At 47.5% G+C, this 18,843-nt stretch overlaps 1 protein-coding gene across 2 annotated transcripts in view; it reads left to right on the forward strand.

The window, feature by feature from the left end:
• The window catches only part of SLCO3A1 (solute carrier organic anion transporter family member 3A1), a 152,643-nt gene that overhangs the window by 114,935 nt on the left and 18,865 nt on the right, over window positions 1-18,843 (forward strand). For both annotated transcript variants that reach the window (XR_012776271.1, XM_075506257.1), the window contains exons 3-7: window positions 595-693; window positions 3,729-3,992; window positions 12,227-12,391; window positions 14,379-14,577; window positions 15,495-15,633. Coding sequence is in view for 1 of the 2 variants with exons in the window: in XM_075506257.1 (XP_075362372.1) it covers window positions 595-693; window positions 3,729-3,992; window positions 12,227-12,391; window positions 14,379-14,577; window positions 15,495-15,633 (866 nt within the window). In the remaining variant the exon portion in view is untranslated. The remainder of the gene's footprint in view (window positions 1-594; window positions 694-3,728; window positions 3,993-12,226; window positions 12,392-14,378; window positions 14,578-15,494; window positions 15,634-18,843) is intronic.

The raw sequence follows: 18,843 nt of genomic DNA on the forward strand, positions 1-18,843 counted from the left end.
AATTTCATGCAGGTTTTGCAGCAGGAACGAGCAGTTGTGAGAGGTTCTAAGAGCCGTGTGCCTTGGGGAATATTTGCCATGTGGGTATGATGGGGAGAAGGGCTTCACAGATTTGGAAGAGTGCCCCTATTTCTGTAAAGGGACATTATCCAGCAGTCTGTGACAATGCTGCATTTCATAGATTTGCTGGCCCTAAATTCTGCAAATATCCCTGTCTACCAGGAATTTAGCTGGAGGTGGCAAAGGTAAAGACTTGCCTGTGGGGAGAAGGCACGTCTGCTTTACCTTGTGATTTTGAGTAAGATATCTTTTAGGGCAGCCAGCCGACCAAAATACAGTAAAAGTCCATAGTGTCTTCTCAGCTCAATAGAAACCCTCAGCATTATTACGGTTCCATTTATTCTTTTTCCTGAAGAGATATGGAAAAGCAAAAAGCATTTAGGGTGCTCTTTTGCCTGAAGCACTCGACACAGAGACATATCCTTATCTATTAGGCATCAGCAGAGCAATAGCATCTTGCAGGAGACAAGCAGAAAAACTTGCAATGAATAACCTGAGCCTAGTATTAATTTTCTCTTTTCTCTCTCCTTGTAGGGATCCTGTTTACAATGCTGGTATTTGGACCAGCCTGTGGATTTATCTTGGGCTCCTTCTGTACCAAAATCTATGTGGATGCTGTCTTCATTGACACAAGTAAGGAGAACGGGGTTTAGTTTCAAATCAAATATGCTAATGTTTGTATCAGCAGGACAAAATGTTGATGCTCACAGGCAGGAAACTGCTTCTCGTTCCATCTTGAGTGCCTCTTGCATGTATGGATGTCACTTTTAGAGGGGTTTTATGACTGGGATTCAAAAGTTTTCAACTCTGTCCCCATAAATAACAGATTTGTAGTAGCTAAAATTTGTTCCCTTCCATGGGCTTTTCTAGTGCGAGATGAGTTTCAGCCCAGCTCTTAGAGGACATCTTAAAATATCACTGTGGCAGGGCACACTGGCTACCTGTGGACATAGTCTTGCCAGGGGAGCTGTGCCCAGCGCACGGGATGAAATCCGGAGAGCTGCCATCCCCAGGACCTGGGAGGACCAACCAGGCTCTCTGATGGAGGCACACCTGTAAGACCCATGCCTGGCACCTTCTGTGAACGACCCTGTTTAGATGGGCAGGTTCAGTCCCACAGCATTATTGCTTTTTCCCAAAGCAGTGCTAATTATAGCTTACCTTGACTGTACACTTGGGTTAAAGCAAATTGTTTGCAAATTGTCTTTTTGTCCATTAAGAAAAAAATGGACGAATTCTGCCGTTGTTGCTGCCTGCACTACGTGCTCTTTGCCATTAGAGGGCAATGTATAACAGGCTGTTCTCTGCTGCGCCTCAAGCCCTTTGCCTATAGACTGCAAACCTGATGCTTCATTCTTTTCCCTCGGTTGTTCAGACGCTTTTTCTACAGTTCCCAGCTCCATCTGACCTCACAGGCTCTCATCCTGCTGCAGGGGTGTTGTCCCCTTTGAGGGTGCATTTCAGTTCTGTGATGTTGCAAATACGTCTTCACAGGATGCATCTGGATGGAGTTGAACTTTGCAGGACCCGGAACAGAATTGTGCAAATCTGGAAAAGAGCTTCTGCCTTTTCTTGGTCTTGCATGCACATGGCAGCTGAAGAAATATAAATAATACTGAACAAGCAGGAAAGAAGTCTCTTTTTTTGATGGCTGAGACTTTTAGCCGGAGCTTGGTCAAACACCACATGGCCCCTTTTCATTCCTTGACTTTAGCAAAGATATGCCAAAGACTTGCTTGGTCCTGTAGGCAGAGGAGCTTGTTTGAACCCTGTTACATGTTTGACCACTAAGTATAATTTACTCCAAAATATGGATGTTCAGAAGAAGATCTTCTTTCTCCCAGTAGGTGAAGCTGTGGAACTCTTCACCGTAGGGTCTTAAAAGTCTACAAATGGATTAAAAAACAATTGGACAAGTTTATAGAAGAAAAAATGAATATGATGCCAAATCTAGCTCAGAAAGCCCCTGAGCCACAAATCACAAGAATAATATCAGGTATATGTTTACTTTATTCTTGTGGACTTTCTGGGCATCTGCAGCTGGTTACCATCAGAGGCAAGATGCTGGCCTAGCTAAAAAGTTAATTTGATGTGATCTGGCTATTTTTAACATAAGACGTTGCTCCGTATTTACAGCTCAAAAAGCCCCACGCAAATATGGAGCCACAGAGGAGAACAGTGGAGTGTTATCTCTGAGAAGGCTGGAGGGGCTGTGGCTCAGCAGGTCATAGGGAGGGTGTAGTGCTTTCCAGCTGCAGGTCCAGCTGGCTTTGGCCATGGTCCATCACTGTCATGTGAAGGCTGGGGCACACATGGCCTCCGTCTATTTTTGTATGGGAAAGAGTTTCCGTGTTGCAGCTGGCTCTGCCTTGCAGCTCGGGGCAGCAGCACGAGGAGACCGAGCTCCAGAGGGCTGAGCCCTGTCCTGCTCCCTGTTTCGGACAGGAGGTGTGGGATGCCAGGGCACACTGCTGCGCTGCCCTCCCTACAGGACCTGCTTTAGTAAGGGGATATGAAGAAGACACTGGTTTACATGGCTCTTGATGTGGCTGTGTTCCCAAGAACCTGAAAAAAATGCAATTCAGGCAGGAGGAAATAACAGCAGAAGAATCCAATCCCTCCAAAACTATTTTTCAAACTTTATATATATTTGAGAGCTACATGTTCTTTTCCCTAAGGAGAAAAGAGTTTCCTTCCGTCTCTGCTTGAGAGACAACTTGATTGCCTCACTTGAGACAGATTTTTCAGAGTGGCGGTAACCAGACAGACATCATGAACAGAGGAGCTTGTTATTCCAGCCACGCAGATCCAGTTCTCCCCCGGGAGTCAGCTCTGGCGCTGGGCACCCTCCACCGGCTTGCCGAGCGGCTGTGGCAGCGAGGCGGCTGTTAGGAACACAGTTTCTTCTCTCCTGTTGCTTATTTTTATTCCCCCAAACTGACTCCAGAGCCTTCTTTTTCCTTATCTCTGCTGAGTGATGGCCTACAGGATACTCTTGCCTTTTACTTTGCATTTCTTCATTTTCTGATGATTTCTCTACCTTTCTGAGCCCATTTGATGCAGTGGGTGGGTTTCTTTTCCAATATTTAGGACTGTTTCACCCTCCACACAGTCACAGGTGCCCATAAAGCCCAAATGTCCATCTCCTTTACTGAAAAGGGCTGTGAATTCAAAGCAGGGAGAGCATTGATCTCCTGGGAAAAAAGGGTAAGCTGGATTGGAGATGCAGTGTCCTTGTCTGTGCTGCTGCTTCTCCCTGCAGGTCTTTGTGTCAGTAGGTATGTCAGCTGTGTGTGCACATTTGACACGCTGGGACAGTGATGTCCAAAACCTCGGTGCCAGCATGGGGGACACTGACTGGTACATGGCAGCTTCCTAGAGCTGGCAGAGCCAAAGACACTGGAGAGAAGCTCTGATTACAGGGTGTTGCAGAAGCTGGATGTACCATCTAGAGAGACATGGGTTGCTTGTCCCTAGGGACCTCTTGGATGTGGAGGTCATCATGCACTAGTGGCTCATGCGACATGAGTGTCCCCACCTTGTGTCTGGGAGCCCCTCACCAGCCAACAAAGCCCCCAACAACCATCTTCCAGCCTACAGGATCATTAACACTATCATCTTCCCCTCCCTACGGCTGAGCACTGATGTGTGTGTGTGTGCCCTTGCAGGTAAGCTGGACATAACCCCGGATGACCCTCGGTGGATCGGTGCATGGTGGGGAGGTTTCCTGCTGTGTGGTGCCTTACTCTTCTTCTCGTCCCTGCCGATGTTCGGGTTCCCGCAGTCCTTGCCCCCGCGGACGGAGCACGCCGGGGAGAGCGAGCAGGCCATGCTTCCTGAGAGGGACTACGAGAGACCCAAGCCAAGCAACGGGGTCCTGCGGCACGCACTGGACGGGGAGAGCAGCACGACCTGCTTCCAGCAGCTGCGAGGTGAGACACTGGCTCTTGTCACATTTTCTGTGACAGTCAGCAACAGGTTAACAGCTGGTTGGATTTATAATTGGTGTCTGATTTGGGCTATCTACCCCAAAAAAAAATCCCCCCAAAAACTCAGTATCCTGAAATTTCAGTCCCTGGCTTCTAATTATCTCTGGCATTGTCCTCATTTTAAAGAGAGACTTTGTTCCACTTGAAAGGTTTGGGGTTTTTTTAAACTACAAAGCTTCAGAAGTGCACGATAATCCTGTAGAGTTGATAAAAAAAATGAAGGGGAACACAGTTGCCAAAGCAATTTGTGAACTTCTCTCCAGTCTACTGTCCTGCTCCCCTCTGTCTCCCGAAATGGAGAGTGAGCCAGCAAGGGCAGTTAAAAGAAATTGGGAGCTCCAGGCAGCTGAGCTGCAGCTTAGTGCAATCCCAGATACAAAGCAATGAGTGCTGGGCACCACCACAGCTCTTAAACTGGGAGGGGGAAGAGGTAGATACCAGCCCGGAACAGCAGTAAAGTGGCAGGGCAGAGCATGGCTTGTAGCAAATTAAGAGTAGAAAACCGCATGTTGTGTCCTGCAGTGATGGAAATGGATCTGGCTTTAATTAAGGTCAGCTAAGGATCCAGCATTTTGTGGGAAAGTGTGGGCAGATATCCTTTCTGTAGGCTGCACTGGGAAATCCTTCATCTAAGAGGGTGGTTCTGTAGCACTGGTGGTTGCTTCCCACTCTGTCACTGTGGCAGAGCCGGTTTCGTTACTGCCTAACGCGTTTTGATAAATGAGGACAAAACCACTTACTCCCTGTGCAGTCTCCTTAATCGGGAGTTGAATGAGGTGCAGGTGGGAAGGAAAAAGAGACTTTGGGGAAAAAAGTGTTTTCTTAAATATAAAAATGCCTTGAATAGTTGATGTGGTTGTTCATTAAGGGAACGTCAAAGATGTGAAATTTTGACTTGATGAAAAAATTCAAAAGAAAGGTAAAGGGGTAAATTGTGTGAAAAATTGTCAGTAAAATTAATTTCTTCATCCTTTCGTCCTTGTTGCAAAGATTTTCTCAGGTTTGAGGAATGGGCTTTTCCCATGGTACATCCATCTGGATAATTCTGTGGCTTTTGTCGTGGACTCATCAGAGCGTCTGCTTCTGGCCGCTGAGTTTTTGGAATGGGCACTGGAAATTTTTGCAGGTTTTCATATAGATAAATGAAGGAATACGGCATGTCCCTGCTGCACGGAGGGGCGGCAGTTCTGGCTGAGGATGGTGCTGAGCAAGCTGAGTTTCTTGCCCACAGGGAGGCCATGGGGGGCTTGCTAGAGCAGCTATTGCTCATTGAAGTAGGGAAATTAAACTGCCACATCCATAAGCTTCAAAGTATTGATTACATCAGGAGGCACCACAGTTTCCCGCGTTAGCCTTCTCGTTTCAGGTAACCCCATTTCGAATCAGTTGGTATTCCAGAAGTCTCTTTGTAGATGGTCTTCAAAATACAATTTACATCACCTCAAATAAGACAGGGAATGACCTTTTTAGTTATGCCTTTGAGGCTGTCATAGACAACACGGTGTTGGTAGCTGACATCTTCTTTCAAGTCCCTTGCTGCTATTGTCACAGTCAGAACGTGGTCAAGAGTCGTGTTTGCTAAAGTGCCTGCCTGAAGGAGATGTTCAGACACGTACCACAGGGAAGGCAAATATGCCTCACTCATTCCTGTTGAGCAGTGTTTAAGGTGGTGGGTTGAATCTCGCTGTGTATATACATTATTTTGCCAGCAGCTGAAATATATATATGTATTCCTATGTGGCGGGACCTAATATCCTTCATCTGTTTGTTGATTGTATGAAGTTTCCTTTGGGGAAAGTTAGACTGTTTAGCGTTTTTCCTAGAATAAAAAAGACTGGTAATTATATACAGAGGTTAATATATATATACGTGCACGCATAGTCATGTCTACTGCCCTGTCGTGGGCTTTGGGGTTTGCATGTATTTGTGAAGCTGAACGGCAGATGATGTACCTGTACATGTGGTTGTGGGTGGAAATGCTCATCAGGGTTTGTGTGGCCATAACCATGACTCCTTTTTAGCAAGCGTTGTCTCTGCAGCTCGGTCCTGGGCAGGCGTGTGCCAGGCATAAGTCCATGTCTGCATGGATGTGTGGATTGTCCATCTCTTGTGCACGGTGTGGGGAGGAAGAGTTTTTTCTCTGGACTGATGGTGCAAACACACTGTGTATCAACAGTGCATCCTTAGAGGCTGAACTGAAGCTCCTTTTTGGCTGTTGAAGGGTTTTGACCCCCCCCGCAAGCCTTGCAGTGACTGTTGCAAGCGAGTGGACATGGCAGGAGAGGAAGCAGGGTGGTGTCAGCTGGAGACGTGCTCCCAGCTGGGTCACGGCTCTCAGCGAGCAACATGGCATGGCTGGCACGTGGGAGGATGCTCGAGACGCTACAAGATCTGCTGAAAGACAGTGAGATGGGTGAGATTCCTTGCCTGTCTCTAGCCTTAGCACGCAGAAAAGCTAGGACTAATATAAAAGCAACCTGCTCGAAGTGTTGAAAAGTCTTTTACATCCCTATCAAGGTCTAAACAGGAGGGAGGGCCCAGCTTTTGGAAAGCCACAGCATCTCTTCCTGTGGGGTATTTTCATGCTGGGAAAAGAAGCATCCTTAAGAGAGGAGCTTTGAACTTGAAACGAAAACCGTGCCTTTGAACGGCACAAGGTGAAGAAGCAATCGAAGGCAGCAGAGGCAGTGGGCAGCTGCCATGGCAGCTCTGCACAGGGGCATGGCGGCTCAGGCAAGAAAGCTTTGGGACAGTCCTGGGAGGTGCTTACCTTTGCTAAACGGGCATGTGAATGCTGCATTGCTTTACCTGATTAATATTTCAGTTAAGCAAGGCAAATCCATTTGGGAGCACAGGGAAGTGAAGGATTAATAGCAGGGAGAGGACGGATAAATGCTGCCATTGCTCTTTGCTCTTGGCTGGCAGCCTGGTAGGGTTGTTCCAGCTCTGCGCTCTCCGTATGGTCTGTGAAAGCACTTCAGGCGCGGGCTGCGGCAATCCTTGCTGTCCTGGGGGCACAGCTTTGCTTTCCTACCTCTGGTCTGCCTTGGGGACCTCTCTGCTATTCAGGGCCAGAGATGATGCTCGGCTGTGTCAGGGTACCTGTGCCCTCTGCTCGTGTCTGTCCAGCATCTGCCCTCTCACTCGGTGTTAACACGCAGCGTCTAACCCACAACTGCTCCAGGACGTGCTTGGAAATATTTTGTTAAAATCATTTTTTTTTTCCTACAGAAATGTCACTTCTACTGAATTGAGCGGTCAGTTCTGATGAAATTTGGTTTAAAAATGCTTCCTTGGCTTTATCTTTAACAGCCCTGAAACATTCTGCTCTAACTGCATTTTGTTTTGCAGTGGTTTTAAACCAGAAATTCATTACATTCTACCTGTCTGTCTAGTGAGAGAGATTAAAAACCTAAAAGGATTGAAATTGATATGGAATCCTTCAGGTTTGGAGAGAGAAGCTTATTCACAAGGAATTAAAAGGAAACTCACTGTGGAATTAAATTAATTTCAAAACTGCAAATTCCCTAGATTTGGAAACATTTTGGTTTCTGTCCAGCTTCATTTCCAAGAGCGTAGGAGAGCTGGGATGTACAGCTGACAGCTGTCTTGTCTTCTGTTTGGTTCCTTCCTGATCTGTGTACCAATCTGCTGAATACCTAGAGAGGGAGCTGCTCTGAATCCTGGATTTCTCTCCCCAAAAGTGCTCTCTGGGAGCAGACACATAGTGCAGGGCCAGAAGCTTCCAGCTTGTAGGGGGGTCCTGGGCCATGGAGAGCCTGTAGTCCTTGGTGGGATTTCATAGGATTGAGCAGGATTAATGGCTAACACAAGTAATTTTAAACTCATGACTCTTAACGAGTGTTAGTGGTAACTTTTTGGAGAGGGCTCCATCTGTACCTTCGTTCATGGCCAGAGCAGTGAGTCTTTGGCCCAGATCTAGATGGGTACCAATGCCTTTTTGGTTTTGGGTCTTGGCTTCCTACCAACATCTTAAAAGGCTTGCTGAGAAATCCTCATCTTAGGTAAGGGGATGGCGGGTGATCATAAAAGGGCCCACATCAGGTCCTGTCAGTCTCCGAGTTTCCTTTGGCTTGGATTTCGTGAGGGTGCGGACTTTGGCAGGTTCTTCTTGGCTGTTTCAAAGCCAGCATCCTTGTTATCAGAAGCTTTGATTAATTCAGAAAGGCCTTCAGCCTGCATGCTTTGGAGCAGAAGCTGAGCAGCAGCTGAGGTCAGGCAGAACATGTCTGTCTCCGAAAAGATACTGTGCCTTGCCGTGACCTCCATGACGCGGGTGAGAGAGGTTTATGTCCCCCTCCGAAGTCAAGCAAAGGTGATTGCTGGAAGCAAAATGATAGACTAGAAGGACCTGCTTTCCATGCATGAGAACGTTACTGTTGCTTCAGGCTTGTATCTGTCAAGAAGCCTCTTTGACATAGGTGTCGTCCTTTTCCTTCATATCCTTTATGATACTAATTTTGACAGGGCCACGTGGACTTCGGCATATTAAACTCACGTGAGAGATCTTCAGTGCCTCTTGCCTTACTCCATCTTCTCTTTTGTAGGAGCTGCCTCTTTCCAGGAGGTGTTTTATTCTTGCTACCTGCACTATTTTCTTCATCCCTTATTCCTCAAGCCAGGTGGAGATTTTGCCTTTTGTTTTCTATTCTGATCTGATGCTTGCTGCCTACAGTGCAATTAGAAAGTAGTATATTGGCTCGATGCTACATTTTGCCTTTCCCTCACTGTAGTGTCCTAGGTGGACTGGGCTGTAAACCTCCCTCTAATTTATTACTTTGCTTTCTGTGTTCCTCATCTTTACTGCAAATTGAAAACATGTCTCTGTAGGGTGCTCCAACTGGAAAAAGGGGCCTTGGTGGTTGTAATGTTCCAAACAATTCATTTCAAGCACCAACGTGATGATTATAGTTTGTTGTTTCTGGAGACTAGTTAAACCTCCTGTAATGAGGTTGCCAATTATCCCTGGTACTCCCCGATGTTTAGTGACAAATCAAAGCTACTTGGTGTACATGTGTTTGCTTGTCAAGACCGTGGCCTGTCACCCACAGCAGGAGTTAGGGAGGATGCTCGATGCCTTGGCATGGGTGTTGCTTGGGGTGTTCAAAGGTGCAAAGTCGAGGGATTGGCAGGGGTGTTGGAGAGCTTTGGGGCATCCTCCTGGGTCCCTTCCAACCTATGGATGATCCTATGACCAACACTGCACGTGGATGGTCTGAAGAGTTGGGTTTTATGTACTTCAGCAGTGAAAAGAGGCTGAGGTTTCTTGTTCTTCTCAGTGTATCTTGCCATGGCAATGAGAATCACTTTTCTGCCGTCGTTTCTGTAGCGTATTGGGTGCATCGGGGTAAGGATGTTAAATGAGCTGGTCCTTCTGAGCATGGGAGGGTGAGTCTTTCTGTGCCACGTCTGATACAGCTCATGGGTTCTCCCAAGTAGATTTTTGAGGCTCTTGAATCCAAAAGACCTTTCCCTTTTCCCATTTGGCGAATGGGCTTCAACCTCAGATTTATAGCTCCGAAGTGCTGCTAAAAAGTGTTCAGCTAACCTTTGGGCCAACAAGGTGCAGGGTAACGTTCATCATGACTTTTGCTGGGATCAGCTCCAGTGAAGAAGTGCCGTGCTTAGCTGTTGTGTTCCCCAGGGCTTTACTGTCAGACATTTTCCATTCCCCCTTCGTACCCAGCACCATATGCCAGGCAGCTGAAAGCACGTCACTCTAGTCTATTGAGACATTTTTAAACTTCATTGCTGACTTTTAATCTTGTTCCCAGAGGTATTTCACCCCAAGAACTGAGACAGATAAGGCAGCAGCAGGTGTCAAATGATTCATCTTAACGGGTGGCAGTAGCAAGATGAAAGGATACTCATTTCTATGGGGAGCTTCCTGTCATTTCCCTTAGAAAATGAAAGGGAACGAGCTGGCCCTGGCTGAGGAGATGGTGGAGGCTGCCAGGCATTGCCTGCGTTGCTTCTGCACTCTTTGCACTGGCTTTTGTGTTACACCCTCCAGCTGGTACGGAGCCCCGTTGCAGTAGATGGTGGTCAAACATGCAGTGGAGGACAGGATCAGTCCCAGAAAACTCACACCCGGACACATAGGGAGGAGAAGCAACGATGAAGTGAGGGGACTCGTAGCCCAACACTGCCAGGCAAGGCAGTCACGAGGGCTTCCTCTCTTGTGTGAGTTGGTGCAATAACTCTGCAAAATTTTTGCTGTCCTTCCCTAAGTACGAAGGATGGATTTTTGACCTTGGTAATGCATAGTGGTTTGGTACCAGCCTTGCCAGCTTCAGAAATAAAAGTCCATGATCTTTAACTCCCTCCTCCAAAACACAGGTTGTCGTTGTTATTATTTGGTGGATAAAGTTAGAGGTAGACTTTTGTGTCTTTGCATTTGAATTGGCACAAAGCTACATCTTGAGGAATCCATTAATCTCGAACAAACTGAACTCCAGAGGCACAACAGGCATTAATATCTTAAATATGGCTTTCCAAGCTCAGTGCTGCCAAGTCCACCTTTGCATTTTCCCTCCTTTTCCTGGCAAGAAGGGGAAATTCTGTAGGTGGCCATCAAAGAACTGAAGGAGGCAGCAGGTGGCTTCTGAGATCTATCCACATCTGAATCCCCACACCCCCGTTCCTCCCTCATGGGTTTTTTTTTTTTTTCTTCTCCCACCTGTTCTATTAAAAAACACTATGCCTCCTGTACCTTCATTATGTTCAGTAAATCCTCAGGAAGCAAGAATTTTATACAGCATGAAAAAATATTTGTGATATAAAAAGACCAGAAACTGTAGAGTGGCTCCTTCCAAAAAAGTCGGATCAAACCTAATTATAACCCTTTTTCTCCCCCCAGCAAAGAAAGAACCAAGGAGACCCAAGCAGAGCCTTGACAAAGAGCTGTGCATTTACTTGCTGAGGCCAATGCAATTAGATTTTGCACCAAAAAAAGCCCTAAGGGAAAACAGAACCCAACACCAGAGAGATCTGTCACCTGCCAGACCCTGGTACACCACAGGGCGTGTGGGGGATGGATTTTCAAAATGCAAATAGGGGTCCATTGAGGCTTCACTACACTTCAGCGAGGTAATTTTCAAACTTAATGATTTTCACATTTAATTCAGGGAGAAATTAGTCATCAGGTATTGAGACAAAGCAAGGCTCTCTTCTGTACTGGGATGCTCTCCTCTTCAAGCTGTGTTATCTCGGCAATAATTAAAATGTTCGCTGAAGTAGAAAATGTGCTATCTGATTCATTAGCCAGATTTCCCTTTGTAAGGTAACTCGTGTTTGCTTATCCGAAATAGAGACGAGCTTGGAGAGCTGGACGCTAATGATTCGGGAGGGAGGAGCAAGGGATCATGAAACTAAAGCAAGTGTGTGTGAGCCTTACACAGCAAATAGCTCAGCATGTCCTCTTCTACCCTGGCAGCCACCAAGGTGGTAGGGCTTGCATGGAAGGTATTGCTTGGCTGCTGAAGCTCTGGTTTATGGGAACACACAGGCTAACATGCCCATCCCAGGCGTGAGGTCCCTTATGCCCGTGGTGGCTGTGGCCCCAGGCTAAGCAGGAGAATTTCAGCTTGCACCCAAATGTGCTGCAAGAAGGTGTCCCTCAGCAAGCAAGCCAGTGTTACGTGGGAATAAGAAAATGAAGCAAATCTGGATAGCAGGAGAAGGAAAGGCCAAGTGTAAGCTGGGTTAGCTTGTGTCTGAAAGCTTGCAAGAATTTGTGTGGTGCTGAGTACAGTACTCATGACACCCATCAGCTGGTTCAGTGTTGTTCATGGGGAGCAGGTAGGGAAAGGAGAAGGAAAAAGAGAATACTAGGCTTTGATTGACCTCCCTATGGGGGAAACAAAAGTGATATTGGAAAACGCTGATCCTTCAGAATTTCAAAATCATCTGTAAGATGTAAACATAATGACAGGTGACTTCTTTTTGCACCCTCCTGGTATCTGAATCTTTAGATGACACTGTTCTGGTGTTTCACCTTGTTCTGATGTTGCCATACTTCAACCAGCTTGTCTGTGCAGAATAGAAAATTACCCCTGATTTGAAGTGAGTTTGTCCTGCAGAAGAGCAGCAAGGCACCTCCAGCACCTCAAGTAGAGCCTACACAAAAACACCTCTTCCTTTTTCCTCTCTTCTAGTGATCCCCAAAGTAACTAAGCACTTGCTCTCCAATCCCGTCTTCACCTGTATCATCCTGGCAGCCTGCATGGAGATCGCAGTGGTGGCTGGCTTCGCCGCCTTCCTGGGAAAGTACCTGGAGCAGCAGTTCAACCTCACCACCTCATCTGCCAACCAGCTCCTGGGTGAGTTACCACAGGGGCCGCCAAATCTCCAGCATCCAAACGTATTTAAAAGCGTTCAGCATGGCTGGTAACCATAACCAGGCTCACTGGTTAGGCTGCTCAGAAAGTGGCTTGCCCAACATCTAGAAATGTGTCCGTGAGTGGGAGGGCTGGGCTCCAGCTGTGCCTTGGCTGCAGAGCCCGGAGCAGACCTCCGGCATCCTTCCTCCTCGACTGCGCTCTCCCCTGCAGCCCGCTGCAATCACTTCCCCTATAGCCAAGCCCATTGTGAGAGAAGTGGTGTGATACAGCCAGGATATGAAAGTCTGTGACGGCCCTGAAGTACAGCAGAAATCCCAGCCAAACTGGGTGATTTGTTTGCCCAAGACTGCAGTTGCTCTCTGAGTGATAGGGCTGCCCATTGAACTGGTTCAGCTATCCCAGAGTTCTCCAGCCCATCTCCCTTTGGGTTAGGAAGCCCCGTTTCTCCTGCTAGACCCTCTTTTCCCCTTGGACTGGAAATTATAGGATTGCAATCAGCAGTTCAAACAGTCGAGCTAGTGCAGCTTGGTTGTCTTTCAAATGCCCCCTCTCTCTGACCATACTATGCTGCTGCGGTTTCCCATATATATATTTCTCGACATTCGTTCATTCCCTGTCAGGACACTGATGGACAGGCAGGATTTTCATTTATTTTCTCCTGCTGCTCATTCCCAAGCAGGCCCAATGATTTGTTTATGACAGCCATTCTCTCGGCAGCACCCAATTAAGATATCTGTGAGTTGATCTTGGATGATCTGCAACCACAGCTCGCCAGATGGGCAGCTGGCAGTGATCTGTCAAAAACTGGGACATCATGAAATGCGTGGATCTTAATATCAAAATAAGGAGCTTGCAAGCTGCTCTCCTGACAGTTATTTATTTTCCCATTGAACTCACTGATATCTTCTGGTTTTGGCCTGGTTTTCCAAAAGAAACAATCCCCTGCAGTCAGTCTTGCCTCCCCCAGCGACACAGGAACTCACTGGTCAATTTTAATAGGATTTGACAGAAGGGCAGAGGTCTTAAAGATGTTAGGGTCTTCCATCTTTCCTGAAAACTAAAGGCTTGGCAAAGGAAAGCGACTTCACTGTGACCTGCTGGGAGAAGGAAAACCACTACGCTGTTTGGTGGGGGATGCCTGGGCAGTCAGCATGTGTGTACAGCTGGGTGGTCAGCAAAGAGGGAATCACCCGTGAGCCAGAGCACGTCCTGCCTCTGACCTATCCTGCCTCTGACCTAGCAGTGAGAAAGGAGACTTTGATACTTCCACGGTCCTCACAACAACTTCTTTAATTTAAACAAAGCTGCTGCCAGATTTCGCAGGTGGCATTTGTGGCAATCCAGAAATGCCAGGATTTGGATGCACTTCTACGCTTAGCCCGGGTAGGTAAGGTCTGGAGTATAACTGGCAGCAAAGGGATAAAAGTGAACCCAGACAAGCTGAGTGTGATAATGCCTTTCTGTGCCTGGAAAGTGAGTCACTTCTGGCAGTGATTTTGCATCTCACAGTTTAAGAAGATTCTTTAAGGGAGACTTCATATTTTCAAATGCAACTACTGACTAATCTCTGAGAATCAGACTGCTGTGAAGTATACCAAGCAGGGCTCATCCAAAGCCTCTAGATAGCTCGGAAAATTCTTGACTTTTTCTGCCAAATGTTGCAGGAAGCATTAGAGATGCTGCTGCTTAGGTTAGCGTGGGCCAGTCTCAGCAATTTTGGCACCTCCCTCCAATATGGATGAGAACCGGAAGAAGATCCTGGTTCCTCTGTGCAAGGCAGCATACCAGTTTGCATCCGTTCCTCTCTTTTTAGGCAACCCCAGCTTGGTGCTACTCCAGCAGTTGGCCATTACAAGGTTTTCCCATGCTAGCGCACAGATCTCTCTGCTGGAAAGTAAAAAGCTGTAATAGCTTCGTTCACTGAACCTCACTCACACTTCTCGCTAACTGATTTTTCCTCTTGCAGGGATGACAGCGATCCCATGCGCATGTCTGGGCATATTCCTGGGTGGCCTCTTGGTGAAGAAGCTCAGCCTGTCTGCTCTGGGAGCGATCAGGATGGCCATGCTGGTGAACCTGGTGTCCACAGCTTGCTACGTGTCTTTCCTGTTCCTGGGATGTGACACAGGACCTGTGGCAGGTGTTACTGTTCCCTATGGAAACAAGTGAGTCCCCAGAGAGTTTCAGGGTCTCATGCAGTCTTACCAACATAAATGCCGTGTTAGTGTCCTCGACAGGCAGCCTTCAGGCAGTGCTGACCCTTAGACAACCATATAGAGCAAGCATATAAAAGGCAACGTTGTATAGGGCTCTTACTTTGGGAGGTTTTCATGCCACTCATTGCTGTGAGAGTTGAGTACCTGTAGCTAACAACGGAGTTTTACTAAAATCATTCAAACTGAATCAAAAGGTGCCAGACCTGATTCTGCACCCATGGCCACCTACATAGCATTGGGTCCACCGCACTGTCTGGTTTCTCCTGGCAGTGAGGGACGTGCCCTGCTTTGTACATTTATTTAAGTGCCTGAGGGGAATTTGTAGAACCAGGTTTTAGATGCCTGGAAATTCAGATATGGTGAGGAGAGAGTATGCGTGGCTCCAGGCCCATTTTGATGGGAGTGATGAGGTATGTGGTGCCCTGTAGCATTCACAAGGCTTGGGGAGAGTTATTCTGTATTTTCTTTCCTGGTGCTCCTCAGTATGCAGTGGCGAGTCTTTAGAAGATGACAACTTCAGGCTCTCAGCTCCTCACAGTTACTGTTCTAGAAAAATACAGAGCAATCTCCGCAGCTTCTCTTTGGGTTTCCTTGGGGCTTCTTGTTGGGGTAACAAGGCAGCCCAAGCCTTGCATTAGATTGCCTGTTGCAGAGGGAGAGTGGCCATGGCATTTCTGTCCCCAGGGAGAGGCTGTAGCCTGGATTTCTTAAAGCTGGGACCCAGCTAGCCCGCTCACTGCTTTTGGTAATTTGTTTGCCTTAACTACTCCCCTTCAAAGCCATCTTTGTGTAGCACCGATGGGAAAGGCTGGCCGATATCATTACACTCATAGCTGATATCATTTCTCTTTCTGTTTCTCTTACAGCTCAACTCCAACCTCACCTCTGGACCCATATTCCCCCTGCAATAACAACTGTGAATGCCAAACTGATTCCTTCACTCCAGTCTGTGGGGCAGACGGGGTCACATACTTATCTGCCTGCTTTGCTGGCTGCAGCAGCACGGTGAGTGGGCTTTCCTCGGGACCTCTGGCCTGTAGGAACGATTCTGTGAGTGCGAGTGTGTCAGTGTAGTGTGTATCTGGTAGAGTAGCTCATTTACAGCCAGCGGTGGTTACACCCCCAAAAGCTAACCTCACACCTCAGATGGGCCTGAGCCACTGTCGTTTTTCACTCTGTTGCATAAATGCCCGCTGACTCTGGCAGCAGTCTGCTGGGGTCACCCACAGAGCAGGATGGGCTTTCCCATCATCATACTCCTCTGGTCTTTCTCCTTAGCACGGAATCAGAGGAACACGAGAGGAGATTTGCACGGTTGTCCACTGGCAGAACCCAGATCCTCCGCAAGAGCTTGCTAGCTTGGGCTGTGGGACCAGCTTCTCTTTTCTCCTGCAGCTCCCCATCTCCCTGCTACTCCACCTGCCCATGTTTGCCCTGCCCAGTCCTTTTATTCTTTTTCCTCTTGCTTTTTTCCTGAATCTGGTTCCTAGACACCCATGACCAGATCCTGGTTTTATTCACCCTTGTTTAAGCTTTCCTTCCACTCCTCTTGTTTCTCTCTTTCCCTGCTTTGCTCTGAGGCAGCAGCAAGAGCAGTTGTCAAGGGAGCAGAGACTCCATCCAAAGACATTCTGCATTTTTCAGTTCTCCATATCTAAGAGTTTATTTCCTTTAGAAAACTCTTAAAGACCAAACCATCTCTGTGGAAAGAAGATGTGGGGAATTTTTAACAATATCTTAAAAGCCTGCTTTTCCATTTTTTGCTGCTGAAATGCTAATGTCTTCTGGGTTACGCTGAAAATGATTGCCTGCTGCTCCTGTGGGTGGGAACTGGAGGGGTTCCTGCAGTCCTTGCTGCCTGCCCAGGGCTGTGCCAGGCATGGTGACCACTGCCACGCTGCCTGTGTGGAGCCCGTGGGAGGTCAGCCTGGTCGCAGTGACCGTTCGCAGCTGCAGGGACATCAGTGCTCACCACATGCGATTATTCTTCCACGGCTTCGTCCTTCCTTTTTGGGAAGACATCAAACCTCTCTTCTTGCCCTAAAGAGACAAACCACCTGCAAGTGCCAGCGAGTGGAGGTGCAGGCTCGCTGCTAGCAAGTGCAGCCTCACGGCCCGGGTGACCTGGGAGCTCATCCTGCTTAAACCTCTTCTCTCCTCAATTCCCACCTCAGCCTTGGAAACGTAGGCATCCCTTTGAAATACCACAGTATCAAGGTGCTTTCAGCAACCCCACAAGGGGCTCCACAAGTGCGTGGCCCATGCGAAGGTGTTACCTCCTGCCCTCTTCCTCCTCCTCCTCCCAAGAGGAGACATGTCAACACCTGGGGTGGCAACACGATCATTTTAAACAAGAAGCCAGCTTGTACAGGGCACACAGAATAGTCTCTTGCCAGTTCACTGAGCCCTTAGCAAGAATACAGCTGGTGTGGTCCGTGGCTGGAGTGCGGGAGCGACCTCCTTGCTGTGTGGTTCAAAGCAAAGCTCTGGCTCCTCTGGAAGGAGCACAGTAATGAAAATTCAGCTCTGCCCCTTCAGTCTGCAGCTGCGTGACCTCGTGCTCTGTAAGAGCAAACCTCTGAGCAAAAACCTCGCTCTCCCTCACCCTCTCTCTTACTCATTCTTTCTTATTTTGCCTTTTCGTCATCATCTTGGGGTTCTTTTCATTGTTTTGTTTGGGGGGGGGGGTTGCAGTAATGTTTTGAACACAAATTAGTGAAGCCATAGTATCCTCTGGAAAGGGCATTATCAAGAATTATGGACCAGTTTGGCCGTGCAATGGCCCTGAGGCAAAGCCAAATTGCCAAACCAGGTTTTAAACCCATAATCCAGGTAATGACCTGTCTAGAGGGTCTTGTGAATGTTATATGCTTGTGATGAGCCAAGGGTTGCTTTTTACTGGGACATAAAATTCTCTGAATGCTTTATTTAACTTTACTGCATTGGATGTTTCTGACTGCCTCTCTCTGCTTTTCCTCTGTGAACAATTTCTAAAAGCAAAGAGTAGCTCATTTTTTTCTTTCTCATTTCTTCTCTCTTACTGAGCTGGTTGCAGAGGTGCACCTATCCAAAAAGCTGTAGGAGTATCGGTGCTGACAGGCAGAGATCTGGCACCCGCAGGAGTTTCTCTTTCAAGCCATTCCTGGGAGTGACCCTTGTGTATGAAGCCTTTGACCATGCATCTTGTTTGTTTGATGCCATTGCTTCTCTCAGTGTCCCCTTTTGGCTGGAGACGCATGAATTCCAGCCTGGCGTTACCGTGCTGGCATCTCACAGCTTTGCACTGAAGTACCAGCCTGTCCCTTCCCTGTCAGAGCCAGGGTTTAAACAAATGAGTAATTAAAAACATGGCTAATTTGCACAGATAATTACCCCAAACTCAAGATGCTGTTAAAGGTGCAAACTCTGCATCTGTGCAGCTTCACATGCACACAGAAAATCTGGGTGTGAAAGCTGCTGGGCAGTGGAAGGCTGAGATAATGTGTGGTTGAATGCGGTGGGGCTGCAGACAAGGGAATCTGTAGCAATTTGGCATGGGTAGCAAAAAGTTGCCTCTCCACAGGACAAAGGTAAAACTCCATCTTTGATGTTTCCTTGTTTGATATCTGTGAGTTGTACAGCGTGTCAGTAATAAAAGATCAAAGATCTCCCAGGTAAGGATGAGGTGCAGCGCTAAGCAAGCAGATGTAGTTGGTATAAACTACTCGCACTACTTTGGGCTAGCACCTTGGTGCAAAATGGTCAAAAAAGCAGATTGAGGGGCAAAGTTTCAGGCAATGGAGGTCGGGTCCTGCCTCGTGGTTTGTTCACCAGGTATAAAGTCACGCCAGTGGGAGGAGAATCTGCCCCACCGTTGCCAGAAACAGGTACTTTCTCTCCATTGATGAGAGCCCATGGGAAGTAAGCAGCCAGTTCTGTGTGTTTGCCGTGATGGGAATTTTGTCCCAGGATATTTCAGTGCAGGTATGTGCTTTCCTGGACTTAGATGGGTTTTAATCCACAGGGCTGTGTCTAGGCTGGCTGCTAGTAATGCACTGCAGTAAGAACCAGCGTCGTGGTTTAACCCCAGTTGGCAACTAAGCACCACGCAGCCACTTGCTCGCCCTCCCCCCTCCCAGGGGGATGGGGGAGAGAATCGGAAAAGCACAAATGAGAAAACTCGTGGGCTGAGATAAGAACAGTTTAATAATTGAAATAAAATAATAATAAATTGTA

The sequence above is a fragment of the Mycteria americana genome, chromosome 6 (genome assembly GCF_035582795.1).
Source record: "Mycteria americana isolate JAX WOST 10 ecotype Jacksonville Zoo and Gardens chromosome 6, USCA_MyAme_1.0, whole genome shotgun sequence".
NCBI lineage: Eukaryota > Metazoa > Chordata > Aves > Ciconiiformes > Ciconiidae > Mycteria > Mycteria americana.